The sequence below is a fragment of the Acartia tonsa genome, chromosome 7, assembly GCF_053477335.1.
Source record: "Acartia tonsa isolate MP-2025a chromosome 7, ASM5347733v1, whole genome shotgun sequence".
NCBI classification, from domain to species: Eukaryota; Metazoa; Arthropoda; class Copepoda; order Calanoida; family Acartiidae; genus Acartia; species Acartia tonsa.
Genome location: NC_137266.1, coordinates 4,706,734 through 4,730,184, shown reverse-complemented (window position 1 = coordinate 4,730,184; position 23,451 = coordinate 4,706,734). Strand labels below are relative to the sequence as shown.

Sequence of the window (23,451 nt, the reverse complement as noted above, 5' to 3'; positions counted from 1 at the left end):
TGAGTCTGTTGAGTCTATGTTGCTTAGATAATGTATAATTATAATTATATAGATTTTTATGAGAATCTTGGGTCTAGAATGCTTACATACTGTAGAATCTAGACTACGTAGATACTGTAAAGTCTAGATTCGGCTGAGTCTGTAGAGTCTATGGTGCTTAGATAATGTATAATTATAATTATATAATTCAAATTCCTTTGAGAATCTTGGGTCTAGAATGCTTACATACTGTAGAATCTAGACTGCGCAGATACTGTGAGTCTAGACTGAGTGAATATAACATTTTGCATATGTTCTTTATTTTTAACCATCTTTTATCATTTAAAACATCGGAATGACAAACGGATATAATCTATTATACAAAGTAGAACGATGTCTGTCTGTCTGTCTGTTTGTTTGTCTGTTTGTTTGTAGCGAAGGATCTCGCTAACCGCTGAACCGATCGGGTTCTCCTTAACAGGGTAGCTTCTCATAGTTCCCGGGAAGGTTCATAACTATTTTCTTGGGGGGTGGGACACCCCTAATTCCCCCAACAATGAAAAAGACCCCCCCCCCCAAAAAAAAAATTCTTTTTAAAACTAAAATTAAAACAGTGGGGTCAACTACCCCCCCCCCCCAAAAAAAAAAAAAGAAATTAAAAAAAAAATTTCTTTTATATCTAAAATTGGTTTGATCAAACCTCTTGGGGCACAGCCCCTAGAGGCTAGGGGCGAAGCCGCTAGTCTAATTACAAAGTAGCTGAACTACAGAAAATAACACAATAACTGTAAATTTTATTTTATTTTGGCTTGCACAGAAAAACAAGAACAAATTCTGTATATGTTACATGAAAGCATAGCTTTTTATTAATCATTATTAATTTCAATTTGAAATGATATCATAACTATAAATGTAGTTCTCTATATTAAAAGTGTATTTCACTACTTGAATGGACAAAACCCAAATTGTGTCAAAATTGTGTCAAAATCTTGTGACGTCATAAAAATGAGGGATTATCCATCTCTTTTTTTGAGTTTTCTTTCCCACTTTGCCTCTCATCTCCCTCATTTTAATGACGTCACATGGATCATTTTTGACACAATTTGGGCTTTGTACATGAATGGATTTATCATAACTTGGATCTTAACACAAGATTATCATGTACTCTAATAAAGGGAAACTTGTAGTTGGCTAAAATAACTCTCTCTCTCTCTCTCTCCAAATAATTTACCCAATCAAATCCCCTTCGTACTGTATGAACAAACTGACCAATATGTGATTATAGCAACCAAAATTGACGACAATTTTTCTCCTGGCATAATATCGAAAACAGTAAAAGTGTCTAACTATGACGTCAGAAAAAATTAACAATTAACCAATGAGAGGCCGCTATATATTTTACCATTGTGAATACTGGCTTCTCATTGGTTAATTGTTAATTTTTTCTGACGTCATAGTTCAACACTTTTACTGTTTTCCATAATATCCACTTATATTCTATATCCATTACTAATTTGGATGCCAATCCCTTAAAAAAGGATGAACTAAATTCTAATTTCCGAATGTGTACACAGTTTCCTCATCCTATTTCAATTTTTACTACTAGCTAAAAAGGCTTCAAACTTCCAAAAAAATCTAAATTTGAAAAATTAAAATTTTTAATGTATAATGTATAAATCGTTTAGAAATTCAAATTTTGATTTTTTTTGGAAGTCTAAGGTTTTTTAGCTGGTAGTAATTATTGATATAGGATGAGGAAACTCCGAGGAAACTGTGTACACATTCGGAAATTAAATTTCAGTTCATCCAAAAGTGGTAAACAATAGTCAAAAAAAGTAGGCAAATTATAAAAATTGCAATTCAATAGTAAATAAATATGTATATCTTTTTTGTACAAAGTCATTTTCATGATCCGTCTATGCCAGTTGATATTTGAGTTTTACCGCGGCCAAAGCTCCAACCATTAGAACAGGAGATAAACACAGCCAGGGATGATTTAAAACTGAATTCCTTAAATAATTGAAATTATATTTATATACAATAATGAGAATTCTAACTTTATTTATTTATTCATGGTACTTCTTATAGCTCAACAAGAGAATGTTTGGCACTTTATCAGGGACTAGCGGCTACACCCCTAGAGGCCTCTATTTGTTTTGGTTCAAGTGTCTACGATACTTATCTATATTGCGATTAAGTCTTTACAATACCTCTTTATGTTATGTTGAAGTGTCAGGGCGAAAACTTTTTTATAGATTTTTTGTGATTTTTCTTGGGAGGGTGGTAGTACCCTCCCCCAAAATAGTTATAAACCTTCACAGGACTTAAGAGAAGGTACCCTGTTACGGAGAACCTGATCGGTTTAGCGGTTAGCGAGATCCTTTGGTACACACAAACAGACAGACAAACAGACATCCTGTTATTTTATTATAAGGATTTGAGCCCTTGTTTAAAATTGGCAAAATATTTAAAGTTGGGACAAAAACTTTTCAGAAATAACTGAACGCCTTGAAGTAAATCTTTTTAGAAATAAATTGAATATAAGGGGAGGGGGTTCTCCTTTTAGTGACCCCTACGGGCCAGCCCAGTACCCAAAAGAACCTAACCTTACCTTGTATAAAAAAACAAAACAAATGAAATATTACAAATTGGTTTCAATTTATTTCATCACAAGAATTAAGGGGGGGGGGGGGGGGAGGGGGCTCCTAAATTATTAACAATATTTTTTCCTACTTGCTAGTTTTCTGTTCTGTGTTGGCCATTTTTCTATCACTGGAAGTTTCTGCCAGGGCCGGATGTCTACCTGTCTTTCTGGTACCAAATACACAGTCCCATAATCCTGTAACAACAAAACAATTATCGGATCTACTGCAGGTCACGGTAAAATATTGCTGGTAACGAATATTGCCAAAAATCTATGAATTTTAAAGGCGGCTAGCTGCCAAACGGCTGAACGTACAGATCATACCCGCACACTGTTTAAAGCGGCATAGAGAGCCTACAAATAATCTGGAATAGCCATAAATCAATAATGCATAATTATCTCGCAGTTCAGAGAAATGCGTGAAAAAGGCCTATTTTACGCATTTGGCTATTCCAGATTATTTGTAGGCCTTCTTATACCGGTTAAAATGGTGTGCGGGTATGACCTGTACGTTCAGCCGTTTGGCAGCTAGCAGCCTTTAAAATTCATAGATTTTTAACAATATTCGTTACCAGCAATATTCTACTGTCATGAACTGCAGTAGATCCAAACATTTTTCTAGTAAAAAATCCATTAAATTTTGCTTTTTTTCATAGGGCCATCTATTAATCAGAATATATTTGACAAAGTTCTAGGTTATATAGTAAATGCACATAATTGCTCAGAGGAATCTTTGAAATGTCCTTCATCGTTCTTGTAATGATGATGTGGTATGACAACGTTCTGGACGGACAGACAAAGGATATTATAATAGAGTACCTGTAATGTTAATAATCATGGCACACCTCTCATGGGCTACATAGTGACAAAATCATAGCCTTTTTGGATGAACAGAAAAAGTAAGCTAAAAAATTGCCTCACCTCTAGAAATATCCAGAACAAGATGAGATCAGAAGTGGGAAAGAAAAAAGAAGAGATAGATTATCACTCATTTTTATGACGTCACATGGCTGAGTTTTGAGACACTTTGTCCAGTTACATCATAATGCATCTTGAATAAACGACCACACGGACAAAGTTAGTTACAAAGTAGCATCTCTACTAAAAAGAACTCACCCCCTATAGTTGCACCCTTTTTGCCCTTCGTGGTGCCAACCATGATGTAACTTGACAGTGTCTCAAAAATCAGCCATGTGACGTCATAAAAATGAGGGAGATGAGAGGAGAAGTGGGAAAGAAAACCACTAAAGAAGAGATGGATTATCTATCATTTTTATGACGTCACATGGCTGATTTTTGGGACACTTTGTCCAGTTACATCATGATGCATCTTGAATAGACGACCAGACGGACAAAGTAAGTTACAAAGTAGCATCTCAACTAAAGAGAACTCACCACCAATACTGGTAAATGTATAGTTGCACCCTTTTGTGTCCCTCGTGGTGCCAATCATGATGTAACTGGACAAAGTGTCCCAAAAATCAGCCATGTGACGTCATAAAAATGAGGGAGTTGAGAGGAGAAGTGGAAAAGAAAACCCCTAAAGAAGAGATGGATTATCACTCATTTTTATAACGTCACATGGCTGATATTTGAAACACTTTGTCCAGTCACATCATGATGCATCTTAAATAGACGAGCACACGGACAAAGTAAGTTACAAAGTAGCATCTCAACTAAAAAGAACTCACCCCCAATACTGGTAAATGTATAGTTGCACCCCTTGTGTCCCTCGTGGTGCCAACCATGATGTAACTGGACAAAGTGTCCCAAAAATCAGCCATGTGACGTCATAAAAATGAGGGAAATGAGAGGAGAGGTGGGAAAGAAAACCCATAAAGAAGAGATGGATTATCACTCATTTTTTGTGACGTCACATGGCTGATATTTGAAACACTTTGTCCAGTCACATCATGATGCATCTTGAATAGACGACCAGACGGACAAAGTAAGTTACAAAGTAGCATCTTAACTAAAGAGAACTCACCCCCAATGCTGGTAAATGTATAGTTGCACCCCTTGTGTCCCTCGTGGTGCCAATCATGATGATGGGGCATCTAAAAAGGTATAAACATCAAAACTAGCAACTTTTTTATAATAAAACAAAAAAATGGACAAAAGTCATTTTAGGAGAAATATAGGTTTAAGAATCTTAAATGCAAATCTTTGTTTGATTTAAAGAATGATCTAGGTTCTATGGGTAAAATTAGATATCAATCAAACACAAACACATATTAAGGTTACATGAGCGTTACAGTTAGAAGGACAGAACGACAGACATACTTAAATATTGAGTAGCACAGTTACTGCAAGCCTACTTGTGCACAGGGGAAATATCTTTAAGTGAAATGAACAATATTATCAAGCAACTGTGAAAACATTTAAATGTAATATAAGCATTACTGACAGAAGGACAGAACGACAGACAGACAGACCTAAATATTGAGTAGCACAGTTACTGCAAGCCTACTTGTGCACAGGGGAAAAATCTTTAAGTGAAATGAACAATATTATCAAGCAACTGTGTATTTACATATTAAGGTTACATGAGCGTTACAGTCAGAAGGACAGAACGACAGACAGACTTAAATATTGAGTAGCACAGTCACTGCAAGCCTACTTGTGCACAGGGGAAATATCTTTAAGTGAAATAAACAATATCAACAAGGAAATGTGAAAACATTTAAAGATAATATAAGCATTACTAACAGAAGGACAGAACGACAGACTTAAATGTATAGTAGCACAGCTACTGCAAGCTTACCTGAGCAAAAGGAAAATATCTCTGAGCGGAATGAACAATATTAAATCCACAACTCACGCCAGAATGTTTTTCTAAACTTTCGCAGATTCTTAAACTTCGAGATAGCCAGAAAAACTTGGATAGAAAAGTTTATATTTATCATAAATAAGGAAATTTTTAAAAGCGAAGCTTTTCTATAATTAGGTCGGTTCGTCCGTCCGTCCGTCCGAGATAGATAGCTTTTATTCGTTAATTTAGGCATGTTAGAATTGTCCTATCGATTTCAAATTTTGCATGATGATTCCTCTAGTAGTTAGGTACGATTTAGAAAGCGTAGCAATTCTATAATCATTACCAGTATGTCCGTACGTCCATTTTAAACTTGATTAAAAGTTGATTTTTCTACTTTTTTAACAACAAATTTTTATGTGATCTAAATAATCGTTTGATCTGATTTTTGGTATATTGATTCCTGGGACAACAAAGACCAATATTATAAGCAAAGCAACTCTATAATCAAGTCCTAAAATGTAAGTATGTCCATAAACATTATCCTGTATCAAGCAGTATTTCAACAAATTTACTTGCAATTTTGCTTTGACTCTTATACATTTATATTATGATTATTCAGTTCTGACACTATACAAGTGTTAATGTCCGTTTGTCCTACCGTTTCAGTGCTTCGCTTTTATGGATGTTGTCATCCTTGTTTATAAATAAATAGCTGTTTATAAGTTTGTTGATCCCTTAAATCACTGGAAACTTTCCATTTGTACTAATATAAATTAAATACTATTTTGATATTTTTCTTAACAAGAAGCTACTCCATATCAGGATCTATAAGTCCGTCTATCCGTCTAATTTACTTAACAGATTTAATATTGGCATAGCTGCGTGTTAAAACTTATCACACCACTCTTTTTATTTCTCAAAATGTTGATAGCCCTTTAAACTTCCTTTTTGTGTAAGTTCCCCTAAGTAAATAATAAACACTTTTAAATGTGAATATTTGCAATCCCCCCCCCCCCCCCCTCCATTATAAATTTGAGACGATCCCATAGAGCGAGAACGTACATGCTTTATTTGTGAGGAGGTTAAAATGAGGGGTTTCAAAGATTTAATTGGGTATACTATGATGTATTTTTTTTGAGGAGAAAGAACAAAAAATTAGAAGTTTTAATATTTGAGAGGGCTAAACGGCCATTTACCCACTCCTCTTGGACGTGTATGCCATAGAGGCTGAGTGCGAAGCCACTAGTATGAATATATAAACTGTTTTCCTGGTTGTCTAATGGCACAAGTATCTGGGCGAACAGGTGTCCCACAATAGCATTTCCAAAATTGTCAAACCAGTGGTCTTGATAGGTTGTCCTAAAACAAGGATGACAACATCCATAAAAGCGAAGCTCTGAAACAGGAGGAAAAACAAACATTACACTTGTCAAGTGTCAGAACTGAATAAACTGAATATTAATGCACATACCGTTTCAGAGTTTTGCTCTTATGGATGTTGTCATCCTTGTTTTTACTAAAAACTATGAAACATGAATGAACCTAAAAAAATGAGGAAAGTTTAAAAGTTTTAATCAGCTTAAATTAAATCAAAATATTGAGCTTCAAAACTAGCACATACAAGCTTTGAAAGTTTTTGGCCAATAACTAATCTTCGATACAAAGTAAAAGGATGTCTGACTGAATCTAAAGATCTAGCTCACTAAAGCTCTTTGAAGTATCTCTGTAATCAAGTCCAATAAATGTATTTTACTACTTATGCCATCAAAAATAATTCTGTATTAACGCAATTTTGCAACTAGTTCACACAATTATTTGTTCAAACTTTTGACACTCTACAAGGGTTCATGTTCGTTATTTTTATACCGGTTCATTTCAGAGCTTCGCTTTTATAAATATTGTCATTCTTTTTAAAAGCAAAGCTTTTCTATAATGAGGGTCGGTTCGTACGTCCGTCCGTCAGTACGTCTGTACGTAACGGATAGCTCTTTTCGTTGATTTAGACTCGTTAGAATTGTCCTATCAATGTTAAACTTTGCATGGTGATTTTTGTAACTTAGTTAGGTAATCATTACCACAAAGTCCGTACGTTCATTTTTAACATTTTGATTTTTAAAAACTTTTTTTACCAACAAATTTTTATGTGATATAATTATCCGATTGATCTGATTTTTGGTATACTGATTCCTGGGACAACAAAGTACAATATTATAAGCGAAGCAACTCTATAAGTCCTAAAAAGGTAAGTATGTCCATAAACATTATCCTGTATCAAGTTTTTCAACAAAATTAATTACTATTTTGCTTCGTCTCTTATACATTCATATTCTGATTATTCAGTTCTAACACTATACAAGTGTTAATGTCCATTTGTCCTACCGTTTCAGTGCTTCGCTTTTGTGGGTGTTGTCATCCTTGTTTTTTTTTGTAAAATATACCTAGACAACGGATGTTTAGCCCAATGATGGAAAGAATGTATATATCTCCACCCGTAGGGGTTAACATGCAGGGCTCTGTGGGTCCAGTACATACCAAACGACATCACATAGTGGTTTAAAATCAGCATTAAGATCCTAGAAATAGAACATAATAAAAGTTGTACACGAGGGGCTAACAAAACTGGTATTAATGACCTTTATTTTTGTGGAAAATTGTCTTTAATACGATCAATATGCAATACAGTACATGATTTTTCAGTATGGCTATGAACAGATTCTAATCCAGTTGGTATTAATCGGTTTCGAAGCTATACTAGAAATTATTTCAAATTCTTATTTTCGATTTTTTCTGTTCCTGTAGTTGTTATAAAATTTCAATAGAAAATATGTGAAATATGTGTGATTATTCAAAAGAACGTGAGCATCTACGCAGCAACTTTTATTATTCTGGATTTCTGGAGACCTGGAGGATCAGGACCTGCAGAATCATACCTAGGAACCTGAAATTGTCTTGAACACCTGTATTTAATATTAGGAGGTACTACTAGAGAATATTTTAGTATTTTGGTAAGTTAAAAAATATTTTTGCTCTTTACCTGGATGCCCCTGCCAGGTTTGCTGGCATCCTGTGCCCGCCAGGATGAAGATATTCAAAAAATTCCAACTCTCAGTTATGTGTCATATCCATACTTAAAAATTCACTCAGTTTGGGTTCTTTATCTTTCACACAAAGAAAATGAGATAGAAAAAACCGGAGAGGGGGGCGTTAAGGGTTAATGGTAAAATCATGATTTTTAAAAGGCTAGAAATCAACCTTATTAGACAATTACTCAAAGCCCAAAAATAATGGACTTAAAAGTGTATTAAACTGTATATAAGGCATTTGCGGATATATTGATACCATTAATTTGTCTATTAGATAAAAAAAAGTATGTTTTTTTAATATTTTTCTCTTGCTACAAATCAAATTTCAAATTTGAGTCACCAAAAATGCTTAACTAATTTTTGCTCTAGAAGAATCATTTTTTGGAGTTAGAAAGTGCTTAATACCTCATTTTAATCGCCTGGCATTGCTTTATAATATACAGGTAATGACTTGGTTGTTTATAGAACAGCTGACTAAAAAACCAAGGTTTTGTGATAATCCCACTTTTGTTGTTGCTCCATAAATGATATTTTTTTTCTTAATTTTTTTGGCTGTAAAGAAGCTTTATATATTCATATAACATCCACATAAATTTGACTTTTGATATATTATTTATAACATCACCAGAAGGAATTGAATTTTGGAAAAAAATATCAATTTATATTTTACACTGTTATGCATTGTTCTTGTTCTTGTTTCTTAAAAATATTTATATTATTAAAAAGAGAATTATTTAACGCTTCTATAGGTATGTTTATCATTTTTCTAGGCTAAATATAACTATAATTACACCATTTTAAAGTTAAACATCATAACATATAAACTCACTTATTGAATCAGTCTGTATTATTAAGCTGCCAATCCTTAAAACAGCTGCATTTCATTATTCTATTATATAAAGTAGTAAGCTTTTTTGTCTGTAGCTTAAGATTTTGATAACTAATGTACCTATTGACTTCTCTGTTTTATGGAAGCTTCTTATAGGTCCCTGATAGTTTTAGAATATTGAAAAAAAATATCAATTTATATTTTACACTGCTATGCATTGTTCTTGTTCTTGTTTCTAAAAGATATTTTTAAAAATTAAAAAGAGAATTATTTAACGCTTCTATAGGTATGTTTATCATTTTTCTAGTCTAAATATAACTATAATTTCAGCATTTTTTAAACATCATCATATTGAAGTTATTGTAATTTTTTTAAAAAATATCAATATCAAGAACTATTGGAACAATTTTTACCATGCAAAACAAAGTGTTAGAAAGTGTAGGATCCCTCACAATATCTATATGTCTGTCTATAATGCATTACACATGTAATGCTAATAGAGATCATAGACATACAAGCTTTTTTTTTTGGGGGGGGGGGGTAAAATGGCGCGCGAAGCATGTTGCAAATTTCCCCCCCCCAAAAAAATTTTTACCCTGGGGGTAAAATTTGCTTTTGGGGGGTAATTCCCCCTCCAGAAATCTGTTGGCAGGAGAAATTTTGTTTACCCCACCCAAAATTTACCCTTGGGGTAAAATATTTGAGGGGGAGAAATTTAAATTCAATTAAATAATTAGTAAATGCGCGAAGCGCGCAAAATTTTTTTTATTTTGGGGGAGGTATTTACTAGGGTTGGGCCGGATATTTTTTTGGCCGGATACCGGATATCCGGCGTTGGCCGGATATCCGGCAAATATCCGGTTATCTGGGCAAATTACCGGATATCCGGCCGGATAACCGGCCAAATTACTACATATTAAAGTATCAAAAAAGGATATAGTCCCTTTCGTGGCAATGCACAAATTTTTTTTTCATAAACTGGTGTTTTATATTATACTAACAGCTGCGTCCCTAGTATCTAGGGATATTAGAAGGGACATGAAAGTGCAGAAAAATAACTTTAAACCTTACAACGACTTTTTTATAAAAATTAAACAGCCTAAAACCACCCTGGGACCTATAAGAAGCTTCACTCTTAAGGAGAACCATAGCAGTTCAGCGGTTAGCGAGATCCTTCGCTACAGACATAAAAAGCTTACTACTTTATATTATAGGATAAAATTAAGGTTAAAACTTAAAAATTAAGTAACTATTAAATGATCTTTCTTCTTAGCAAATAAATCTAATTAACTATTACTACCCTCAATCTGTAATATCAACCCCTTACGGTTGGAGGATGGGCGGGGAGGTGGCGTTGAATGCCTGCCCCCCCCCCCTTGGTTTTTTTCTATCCCATTTTATGTGTATAAAAGGTAGAGGGCTCTAACTGAGTGACTTTCAAAATATGGGTATGACACATAACTGAGAGTTGAAATTTTTTTAATACCTCCTTCCTGGTGGGCACAGGATGCCAGCAAATCTGGTAAGGTCATTCAGGTAAAAAGTAAAAATATTTTTTTACTTAAACAAAGCATTTCATGTTATCTAATACTAAAATATCCTATATCCTTATATGTAATATAGGTGTTCACGTCGATTTCAGGTTCCAAGTATAATCCTGCAAGTCCTGAACCTCCAGGTCTCCAGAAATCTTTAAACGGTTCCTGTGACCACAAATTTTTACTTAAAGATTTCAAATTTTAAACTTAGGCTTTTTTTATATATCTTCATGACATATTACAATTTCATGAAATCCATTGCCGTTTACCTGCCAACCGTCAGTTTGTGGCTGGCAGCTGCCAAGTACTGCTGCCACCACCAAAATTTATATTTTGAGATTTCTAATATAAAATTTACATAAAGATAAACATATTCAGAAAAAAAATGTTCTTCTAGCTTCAATAATAAGAAAATTACAGCCATTTAAGATTAAAAAAACAGAGTTTTTTTGTTGTAAAATATAAAAGATTATATTGCCGGATATCCAGCCGGATAGTTTCAATATCCGGTATCCGGCCGGATATCCGGCCACACCGGATATCCGGCCCAACCCTAGTATTTACCCCCCCAAAATTGTTTGGGGGGGGGGGGTAAATACTCCCTCTTAAATGGTTGGGGGTACGGGTAAATATTAAATGAGGGGGGGGTAAATGAAAAATTCGTTTGGGGTAATCGCCACTTTACCCTCCCCCCTTGGACGTCTATGATAGAGTGGATGCTATAAGAGTGCTCTTATAATGTGAACTTCTTATAACTGAATGGGCTTCCAGGGACCATGAAGTTGGCCTAGCCACCTGGACGTCCCTTTACATGAAGTAATGATTGTCAACTGCTACAAAAATCATCATCCAACATTTAAGATTAATTCTATCACGCCTGAATTAACAAAAAGAGCTAACCATGGCATGGATAAACACATAAACAAATTTTAAAAATGTTATTAAAATAGTAAATCAATTATTCACGAATCGTTTTCCTTGTTTGTTTACTAGCAGCTGCGCTCCAAGGATCTAGGATATCTGAATTTAAAAGAGTAAGGAAATTAGTAAAATAGCCTAAAACCTTATCTAAATCTTAAGCTACAGACAAAAAAGCTTACTACTTTAGTATAATATAAAACACCAGTTTATGAAAAAAAAATTTGTGCGTTGCCACGAAAGGGACTATATCCTTTTTTGATACTTTAATATGTAGTAATTTGGCCGGATATCCGGTAATTTGCCCAGATAACCGGATATTTGCCGGATATCCGGCCAACGCCGGATATCCGGTATCCGGCCAAAAAAATATCCGGCCCAACCCTAGTAAATACCTCCCCTAAAATAAAAAAATTTTTGCGCGCTTCGCGCATTTACTAATTATTTAATTGAATTTAAATTTCTCCCCCTCAAAAATTTTACCCCAAGGGTAAATTTTGGGTGGGGTAAACAAAATTTCTCCTGCCAACAGATTTCTGGAGGGGGAATTACCCCCCACAAGCAAATTTTACCCCCAGGGTAAAAATTTTTTTTGGGGGGGGAAATTTGCAACATGCTTCACGCGCCATTTTACCCCCCCCCCCCCCCAAAAAAAAGCTTGTATGTCTATGATCTCTATTAGCATTACATGTGTAATGCATTATAGACAGACATATAGATATTGTGAGGGATCCTACACTTTCTAACACTTTATTTTGCATGGTAAAAATTGTTCCAATAGTTCTTGATATTGATATTTTTAAAAAAAATTACAATAACTTCAATATGATGATGTTTAAAAAATGCTGAAATTATAGTTATATTTAGACTAGAAAAATGATAAACATACCTATAGAAGCGTTAAATAATTCTCTTTTTAATTTTTAAAAATATCTTTTAGAAACAAGAACAAGAACAATGCATAGCAGTGTAAAATATAAATTGATATTTTTTTTCAATATTCTAAAACTATCAGGGACCTATAAGAAGCTTCCATAAAACAGAGAAGTCAATAGGTACATTAGTTATCAAAATCTTAAGCTACAGACAAAAAAGCTTACTACTTTATATAATAGAATAATGAAATGCAGCTGTTTTAAGGATTGGCAGCTTAATAATACAGACTGATTCAATAAGTGAGTTTATATGTTATGATGTTTAACTTTAAAATGGTGTAATTATAGTTATATTTAGCCTAGAAAATGATAAACATACCTATAGAAGCGTTAAATAATTCTCTTTTTAATAATATAAATATTTTTAAGAAACAAGAACAAGAACAATGCATAACAGTGTAAAATATAAATTGATATTTTTTTCCAAAATTCAATTCCTTCTGGTGATGTTATAAATAATATATCAAAAGTCAAATTTATGTGGATGTTATATGAATATATAAAGCTTCTTTACAGCCAAAAAAATTAAGAAAAAAAATATCATTTATGGAGCAACAACAAAAGTGGGATTATCACAAAACCTCGGTTTTTTAGTCAGCTGTTCTATAAACAACCAAGTCATTACCTGTATATTATAAAGCAATGCCAGGCGATTAAAATGAGGTATTAAGCACTTTCTAACTCCAAAAAATGATTCTTCTAGAGCAAAAATTAGTTAAGCATTTTTGGTGACTCAAATTTGAAATTTGATTTGTAGCAAGAGAAAAATATTAAAAAAACATACTTTTTTTTATCTAATAGGCAAATTAATGGTATCAATATATCCGCAAATGCCTTATATACAGTTTAATACACTTTTAAGTCCATTATTTTTGGGCTTTGAGTAATTGTCTAATAAGGTTGATTTCTAGCCAAAAATCTCTTATTTTTGAGTCTTTACTTAATGATTCACCTAACAGTTTTTCAATAATGCTAAACATGACAAGTGCTTTAAAAAAATGTTATTTACTAAGTATATTTGCGATTACTTTTATTTATTGAAATCTTCCAATTTTTAACATTCACAAAACGGCCTGCTTTATTGCATCAAGATCCATGACAGATCTATATAGGAAATAAACGTCTATAAATGAGCTCGAGTCTTCCAATGGTAAAGTGTTTAAAACTCATAGTGCTCCAATAATCCTCATTAAACTCTCATTGACTAAAGCGATAGGACCTTTATTCTATTTGTTTATGGAATTAATGTTTTTCACTTCATGTAGATATTTGAATTACATTAAAGTATTTAATCCTTATTTCATTAATATAAAATATTCATTCATAATAGAGTAAATCTAAGAAAACTGTATTTTAAAAGAATTCGATTGTGGCGACACTTCCTTTGTGTTAAAATATTAAAACTAAAATTTTAATCATATTAACCCTTTGGTGATGGTAATGTGAAAAAAATATAATTGAAAAAATCTTTTCAAAATCATTTAAATTAATAAATATTTACTTCTTTCTTTTAGATAGTAATGGCGGGGGAGGAAAATAGATTTATTCAGAAATAGATGATAGATTTGTACTTATAGAAAACTAGCCAATAGCGATATAGTTATATTGAGCCAACTCTAGTCATACAATACAAATGGTCAATGACAGTCCAATACACAGAATAAATAACCCTTGGCAGGCCAGTATACATTTTAATTAACCAATGGTAGGCCAGTATAATGTAATTTTTCATAGGCCCTATAAAATCTTCTTTATTTATCCATATTTTAAAATTGAAATCTTTTTATATTTCTATGTTTCGCTACTTATAGTTGTTGTCATCCTTGTTTTATATAAGATTCTATATTAAGATTTATTATTATTAAATTCACATAAATCTATTTTTGGTGTTCTTTAGTTCATTGGAAAACCCTAAAGGTTATCTGTTACAGAAATAGATCAAATAATCTTTCTATTTTTACATCTTGAAAGCGTAACTGTTCTAAAAAAAGCTGTCCTATCGATTTTAAACCTTGCATAAATATTTCTTTAGCTAGAAACGATTATATGAGAATCGCACTTATCGTTGTTGAAAGCGAGTGTATTTTTTTTACACAATACAATCATATTGGGTCAAATTCTATCAAATGCCTTAGGCTAGTCAAGAACTTATGGTTTTCTTTGTCTTACATATTCCTTTAATCTAATGTACGGCTAAGGTAGCCACTAACTCTTCGACTAGCCCGGGAAATTTTATATGCTTTGGCTTATCATATTAGATATTTGGATTGGGAATTCCTATGGCAATTAGGTACAATATTATTAAAATTTCTATTATAAAGTTTCTGGGATAACTTATCATGATTTTAACAAAAAAAGCGTTTTTACTGTATAGTTAAAAGTGTTCTTTAATTGCTTTTATGTCTGGCATGTTATGAATGTTGTCATCCTTGTTCTCAAAAAAAGTTATGTAAAAAAAGTACTGTTATAATTATTCTTTTTCTTTTTGTTATATTTTACTAGAATCTTCTATCAGATTTTAATATCAAACAAGAACAGTGAGTATTTTTAGGGAAAAAAAGAAACAATATATAATCATTCATTTGACAGAAATAAGTCAAATGAAAGGAATATTGGCCATTTCTTTGTTGTACTTGAACATACCTAGGTAATAATCTGGTTATTCGATAGGCTGCTATGAACCGTATGAAGCAATAAACAATACAGATAGGGACGTTGCCGTTCCTGCAACTGGCAGTAATACAGTGGATGTATTTTTGTCAAAATTGTTTGTCTGGATGTAAATTCGACAGTAATTTGCTATGTATCGTAGGTATGCTGACAAATATACATCTAAGACAGGCATTTAAACATCCAAAATTGTCAATTATACATCTATTTCTTGCTAATTTCACATCTAAACACAAATACATCCTGAACATAATTATTAATAAGAAACAATAGTAATGTATAGTAGATAGTAGAAAAGTTCATCATTTGAGCATATCCTATTATTTAAAGTAGTAAGTTTTTTTTGTTTTACGATTTCAATAACCACTAAACTGATAGAATTCTCATTTATAGGGAAGATTTACATAGGTCACGGTATGGTTTTAGGCTATATTAGTTTTAGATTAAATTAATCCTTGAGATTGTTTAAGGCTGTTTTATGTCCCCTATCTATACTTTTGAAGAGCCCCCCTAGACATTGACTATTGATCCCACCACTGCACTGTAGAAGATGCTCCTGCAGCTCTAGATAATGGGACTGCAGAGTTTTAAGGTGTTGATGACCGTAATGATATATTTTTATTTGATATTGATGATGCCATTAACACTGACATTACATTAGCTCAGATAGATGAAGAAGTATTTAATCTAGAGCAAAGCAACATCCATAAACAACATTAGTAATCTGCAGAGTAGCTTCGCTAATTAAATTTCATAAGTTTAAGCTTTTTAGCGTATCCCTATTCAATAGAACTTTATAGAAAAATCTGTAAAACTATGTGAAAGTTCATAATTTGTATTTACCTATAATACCAAGTAGAACGTTGTCTGTCTGTCCGTCTGACCGTCTGATCGTCTGTCTTTCCGTCTGTCTGTCCGTCCCTTAAGATCTCGGTAACCACTGAACCGATCGGATTCTACTCTTCAGGGAATATACCTACTGGTCCTGTGGTGGTTTTAGGATATTTTTTTGGAGGGTGGGACACCCCCAACCCCCCTAAAAATAAAAAAAAATTCCCCATAATTTTTTGTTGTTAATGCAGATGATACCAACTATTTGGTGCTGCACCACATGTACTACATTTTTTAAATTACCTCTTCGGGCAATGCCCCTAGAGGCTAGGTTCGAAACCGCTATTAAATATAGAGAGTATTAACAAAAATTCCCTTAATTAGGCCAATAGGAAAATAGTGTAAGAACAATCCGACTATATTGTTTGGTAGAAATTGTACACATTTTTTTCTTTTATATGATATTTCATTGCTCGTATTTAAGATAACTCATATGACTATACATAAACAAAATTATTCGTCTGCTAAAAATTCCAATTTTGCGTTTGACGGATTATTGTGTGTGACTAAACATCTAAGATAATAAATGTATTGTGTTTACCTGTAATACATTGGTCCATATGTTTCTTTAGCCGCTGGATAATAACCTAAATCAAACAAAACATTTATCCTAGAATAAAACACAAAATTACAGAAATTTAAATTTAATACTATATTATTACTTAAAGGAAGCCTGCAAGAAATACACCGATCTAACTGCTGAAAGACTGCAACAAGTAGACCCAATACCCAAAATATGAAGCCTTCACTATTTTGGGGGATGGTACCACCACCCTCCCAAGAGACATCACAATAAATCGAATTTTTTTCTTTTTGAATAGAGACTCCTACGTAACATTGCAAAGTATCGTAGAAATTTGATAGAAACTCCTTCGCAACATTGCAAGGTATAGTATTATTATTTTTTATTTAACTCTAAACATTTAAAGTGCCACTAGAGGCCTATAGGTGTGTAGCCGCTAGTTTTATACTAAAGCCATAAACTGATATTATTTGCTTGCCGATATAATGGCTAAATTGCCTGATATTTGCGCCAACATTTAACTTGAAACTAGAAACCTATGCCAACCCCGTAACCAAACTCCCATTAATCTATAATACAAAGTAGAATGATGTATCTCCGTCCGTCCGTCTGTCTGTCCCTTAAGATCTTGGTAATTACTGAACCGAACGGATTCTACTCTTCAGGGTATATACCTATTCGTCATGTGGTGGTTATAAGCTATTTTCTTGGGGGGTTGGGAAACCCCCAACCTCCCAAAAGATTAAAATTTCCACCCTCCCCCCCCCCAAAAAAAATCTTTTTTCAAAATAAGTGGTAGCACCAGAAATATTTAATAAATTTTTTTTTAAGAACTTCCTCTAGAGGCTATGGGCGAAGAAGTTAGTAAATAATAAATTAGAACTCTTGTAGTTTTATAATTTGGACAATGAAGGTACTATATGTAATAGAGAGTCAGCCTTATTAAAATTAATTTTAAACGTGACATTGTGGTTAGGATGATCTGCTATTGAACTGAAGAATGAACTTGTCAACTCAAGCCTACACTGTATATGAAGCTCTTTATATTGCCTTTAAAAGAGGGGATAAATTGAAAAACTTTTGACCAAAGTATCCTGAATGACATCATATTAGTATAATTCATTATTCAAATATGTGTCATTTGGGATTTTTCAGCCAAATGTATTTAAATTTATACCCTTTTTTTAAGCATTTTAAAGAGCTTAACTCTATGTCTTTGTCCTCATACCTATAGTACCTTACAGTACATTGCAGACAACCAACCCTTTGATTTCACTATTTTTGCCTAGCAATCCGACCTAATCATAGTAAAGAATTTCCCCCTGTTTTTGATTCTCTCTACTTTCACTTTTTGATGTCCTTGACCAACGAAAGAAGTAGTTACCATTTTTAACATCTTTGTTATTACAGGGTAAGTTTATTTTACACCAAACATGAAAAATTACCTGGAATGAGAAAATAGATGGATACATCAAGAAAGAATTGTGATACCAAAGTCATCCTTTAAAAGGAACAATAGTGTATATTTAAATAGGACAAAATCTAATTTTAACAAATTGTAATTTATCAAAAGGTAGGGGCAGAGGAGGCTTTTTGTTGTTGACATGTCATTCTAAATTAACCCATTAGTGCCGAGCGCCACTTTTATGGGCCGATCGAGCTGTAAGTTTCAGGGAAGCTTTATAATGGTCAAAACGGAATTCGTATTTTTTTGTTTTGCTCTAGTGGCGTGCACAGGAAAGTTGCAAAAAAACCCGGTTCGGCTTGGCCATAAATACCAACCAGGCATTAACACCCGTTTTTGGTGCTTTCCCCCAGTTTTAAAACCCGGTTGACCTGTATAAACCCGGTTATTTTGACCAAAAATCGAAAAATGTAATTTTTGAACGCCAAAAGTGAGATGAACACTTTTTAGAACTTTGATACGATCCGTAATTGAAAACTACACAACCTCATGTAATCTAAAGAGCTACAAGTATAATACGAAGCGATTTATTTCAAATTTAGTGTTTCGGCTATAGGTGCCGCCGTTTTCGGGTAAAAAAACCCGTTGCTCAAAGTTTTAAAAGACACACACTACAAAAAAAGAACATATAAAATTTGGGTGTTACATATCAGAAAACGAGCATAAAACTATTGGGTGACACCTATAGAGATTACTAGGGTTATTAGGGTGGCTCAAACCCTTACTAATGACGTAAGCTGTTATTTTTATTGGTTGAAAAGTTAAAACCGGGTAATAAAAACCGAAACCGAGCCGGGTTTTAAAATTTTCGGGTATTTATGGCCAAGCCGAACCGGGTCATAATAGGGCGTAAAAAAACGATAAAAAAATCATATAAAAAATTATAATTTGAATAAAACGAATTCACAAATAGATGTACTGGTCAATAAACATTAGATTTCACAAAAAAATTCAGCGACTTTACTATAAAAACAAAAAAGTTAGAAGGGGTATTTGAATTTTCATGATTTTCAAATTTTGTTGAGCGATACCAGCAAACGGAAGTAAGCTAAACTGCCTGCTCCAGGGGGAAATGAAAGTCAGGGTAGTAGAGGGGGGATTCATACTGAGAATGATGCAATTATGAAGCCGGAAACCGTTTTTTTTTCCATTTTTCGGAACCGGGTTTTGATGCCCGGTTCGGCACTAATGGGTTAACATAAAAAATTGACAAAGATGAGAGTTTAAAAAAGCAAATTCTAAGAGAAAACAATATGACCTTTGATGACTTTTAACTAAATTATAATATAATAATCTTTGAATTATTTTTCTGACCTGTCATGTTTGATAATAGTTTCTAGTTGTTCTGGTTCTCTTCCAACCAAATCTTTTTTAGATTTTAGTGCATGCTCCTAGATAATATGAATTCACTTCTTCCAAAAAGAAAATGTAACAGAAAATAACACCCTCTTTAACCAAAATTTAGGTTGTTTCATAGTTAAAACTAGTGTAATTTTTTTTCTCAACATTTTTAAAAAGTATTGTGGTCTTAAACTCCTCTTGGCTGTTTTAGGAGTGTGTAGACCATTATCAAAAGGGCGTAGAGAGTATAGGAAGCTGGACAACCAAGAATGTGTATCCAACTCCGTTAATTTTGCCAAGTGGACATGAAAACTTCCTTCACCCCCTTTTGCAAACCTCTACTTCAAATGCAGCTAGACAAGTTAAATTTTATATGCTTGTTTTAAAAAAGTCAGATTTTTTATTGCAGGTAAATTTTACATAAGTCAAGATATACATTTTTTACATTTTCATATTTTTCCAAATGAGAATTGACTAACATTCTAGATAGTTTAAAGGTTATAAGCACCAATAAAATTTATTGAAATTTAAGTATTTTAACCTTTTTTAAATGTTCAACAAGCTGAATTTTTTATTCTGAAATTTACCTTTACTGGTTGAGTTCTGTAAGCTGGAAATGCAAAGTATACAGATTCTAAATTAAAAGAAAAAAAGAAAATATTCTAGTCAACATTCACATTACAATATAGCTTTTAAAATGTCGATTTCTCTTGGGAAAGTGAACATACTGTATATATTTAATTTCAAATTTTTGTTTTCAAATTTCCTAATTGAAATATTACACCATATATTATTTCTATATCTAAATAATAGATTAAACTTAGATAAACCATGATTAATTCTTTAACGATACATTTTTCTCTTTTGCAAAATGTTATGTTTACCTAGATATGAGTTATAAATTCGTCTTTGTGCAGAAAAGATCCACATAAAGGTTGCCAATTCAAGGAGTGGCATGCTTCCAGCAACATTCACCATGTAATATTTAAACCTGACAAATATTTTTGGTAAAACCATAAACTGTGCAATGTTTTCATCTGATACAAAGACATATATCTAAAATGATGAGCTTGGAGCTATTTGAGGTTGTTAAGGTAGTTTTTCTTTTACTATATAATTTCCTGGGACAACAATAAAAAAGAGTTAGAACTGACTAAATACATCAAAAGTAAATATATTTACCAAGCTATTGTAGTCAGCCCTCCAACCAGAAATAACTCTAATCCTAAATATATAACTTTATTGAATATTTACAAATAGAAAAAACACTTTGTACCTTTTAAGTTGAAAGCATTAAAAATTGAGTAAAATATTCTTATTTTCAACACACAATATGTTTAATTTAACATAAAAACCATTCAAAATTTTAAATATTTGCCTGTGCTTATGAGGTCACCAGAAAAGAGAAGATTGCTGAAGTGATTCTGAAAATTTAAAGAATTATCAAATAACAAAATTTGTATTAATCTGATTAATTTTGGTCTATATATATGCTTTATTTAGTTTCCCTTTTATAAAGACTTGACCAATTAAACTTTATTTAAAACTAGAAAAATACTTTTAAAAGTGAAGGAAGAAGGTTGTAACAGTATACCCCTTACAATTACAAAAATATGCAATGGAGGTGAACAGAATTTTTTTCAAAATGGAAAAAATTTAAAGGAATTTCATAATAATTCTTAACCATTGTAAAATTATTACAATATAATCCCTTAGAATAAAAAAAGTGGCTGGAGGGGGGGGGGTATGAAGAGGTCACTTTCTCCACCAGAAACTTTGAGTAATAATGCCAAATAATTTAAACAAGAACTTATAATTCCAGAACGGTGCAAGTAAAAAGCAGTTTTTCTACTTTCCAATGAAAACTCTACCCACATGATTTTTTGTTTTTCGGCTATTCTAACTAGGAAACTCTAAAAACTCTACTTAAGGTTTTGTTGGTCCAGTACGATTACATCTGTTTTTCATAAACAAGGTTTGAAAAATAAAATTATAAAGAAGGCGTCTTAACTTTTTTTATAGCTAGCCGGTTCTTTTAGTAAGTAGTAGATGTAAATTTTTCCATAGAATTCAGATATGCAATTGTTTTTTTTGTAGACCTCTTATTTTAAAGTAATTTAAGTTTTTATAAAAAAAATTAAGTCGATTTTAAGGTACTAAAATGCAAAAAAAAAGAAAATGGCCATTATGAACAAAAATAGTAAGATCTTTAATTTGACACCTTACTTTTTCAATTCTGTCAGGTAATTATTGAAAAAAATTGATTTTTTAAAACCCATGAGAATAATAACTTAGAATTTGATTTTATCATTACCCAGGCATAAGAAATAGGCATTATATATACTGTTAAAATGAGAAAAATATTACAAATCCATTCTAAGCAAACTAAAAAAAAAGTTTACAATATAGTATATAAACTACAATAAAAGGAATTATATGAAAATATTATATTACATTATACAGGCAACCATCTTATTTCTTGAATTGATAATAAAAATGGGAAGGGGGTAAAGAGGGGGTAATTAGGGGATGAAGAAAGTGTTGCCTGTACAAAAAAATATAATAGGACATTTTTATATTTTTATTTTTTTACTTTTTTTAAATTTTGCTTACAATTGATTCGTAATATTTTTCTGATTCTAAAGGTATATATGAACCCATATTTTTTTCATCTGTGTAATGATAAAATTAAGTTCAAAGTTTTTATTCTTGTGGGTTTAAAAAAATTAATTTTATCAATAATTACCTGACAAATTCAAAAAGTAAGGTGTCAAATTAAAGATCTTACTATTTTTGTTCATAATGGCCATTTTTTTCCTTTTTTTTGTTGCGTTTTAGTACCTTAAAATCGACTTAATTTAAAAAAAAACAACTTAAATTACTTAAAAAATAAGAGGTCTACAAAAAAACCGATTGCATATCTGAATTCTATGACAAATTTTACATCTACTACTTACTAAAAGAACCGGCTAGCTATAAAAAAAGTTAAGACGCCTTCTTTCCCATGCCTTAATCAGTTTATTGACTATCTATAATTTATAATCTCTATTAAACTTACCCTCCAGGGAATGTCAGGAATGGTATACACATAATCATCTTTGGATGACATTTTTTTTCTAAAAAAGCATTAGAAACTAATTCTATTAATGGATATTAATAGAATTTCTGATAATGCATAAATATCAAAGCTGGTTTATAAATCACAATATCTGTATGATCTTCTAATTTTCTGTACAGGATTTTTTAAAAGCAAAGCTTTTCTGTAATTAGGGTCGGTTCGTCCGTCCGAGACGGATAGTTTTTTTCTCTCATTAATTATGGCATGTTAGGATTGTCCTATCGATTTCAAACTTTGCATGATGATTCCTGTAGTAGTTAGGTACGATTTAAAAAGCGAAGCAACTCTATAATCATTACCAGAATGTCCGTACGTCCATTTTTAACATGTTGATTTTTAACTTTTTTAACAACAATTTTTAAGGGATATAATCATCCGATTGATCAAATTTTTAGAGTACTAATTCCTATTACAATAAGGTAAAATATCATATGCGAATCATCTCTATAATCAAGTCTTAACACTGTAAGTATGTCCTTAAACAGAATTCTGTATTTAAGAAGTTTTGCAACAAATGTATGTATAAATTTGTCAAAACATATATATTTATATTTTGTATATTCAGTTCTGACACTCTACAAGAGTTAATGTTCGTCTGTCCTACCATAATTTTGTTAGTACTTATAAATTGATATTCTGCTTTTTCAGTTCTGACACTCTACAAGTGTTAACCCTTAACGGTCGGGGGGGGGGGGCGTTGAACGCCCCCCCATCCGGTTTTTTCTATCTCATTTTCTGTGAGTGAAAGATAAAGAGCCCAAA

At 32.3% G+C, this 23,451-nt stretch overlaps 1 protein-coding gene across 1 annotated transcript; it reads right to left on the bottom strand.

The window, feature by feature from the left end:
• Positions 1 to 765: 765 nt before the first annotated feature.
• LOC145324701 (uncharacterized) lies at positions 766 to 22,736 on the bottom strand. Its single transcript, XM_080167293.1, has 14 exons — positions 22,630 to 22,736; positions 20,950 to 20,995; positions 20,754 to 20,796; positions 20,456 to 20,562; positions 20,159 to 20,205; positions 19,545 to 19,621; positions 18,211 to 18,266; positions 16,784 to 16,829; positions 7,817 to 7,951; positions 6,649 to 6,737; positions 5,388 to 5,503; positions 4,611 to 4,680; positions 2,713 to 2,818; positions 766 to 1,989 (listed from the first exon to the last, which is right to left on the bottom strand). The coding sequence occupies exons 1-14, from the start codon at positions 22,678 to 22,680 to the stop codon at positions 1,896 to 1,898; spliced, it is 1,083 nt and encodes a 360-aa protein (XP_080023419.1). The 5' UTR covers positions 22,681 to 22,736; the 3' UTR covers positions 766 to 1,895.
• Positions 22,737 to 23,451: the final 715 nt, after the last annotated feature.

Excerpts from the sequence above, each read along its gene's own strand:
- LOC145324701 (XM_080167293.1), bottom strand. The coding sequence starts at position 22,680 with ATGTCATCCAAAGATGATTATGTGTATACCATTCCTGACATTCCCTGG. Across the intron at positions 20,996-22,629 it reads TTCCTGACATTCCCTGGAGG|AATCACTTCAGCAATCTTCT; the intron begins GTAAGTTTAATA and ends TTAAATTTTCAG. Across the intron at positions 16,830-18,210 it reads CATCTATTTTCTCATTCCAG|GTTATTATCCAGCGGCTAAA; the intron begins GTAATTTTTCAT and ends TGTTTGATTTAG.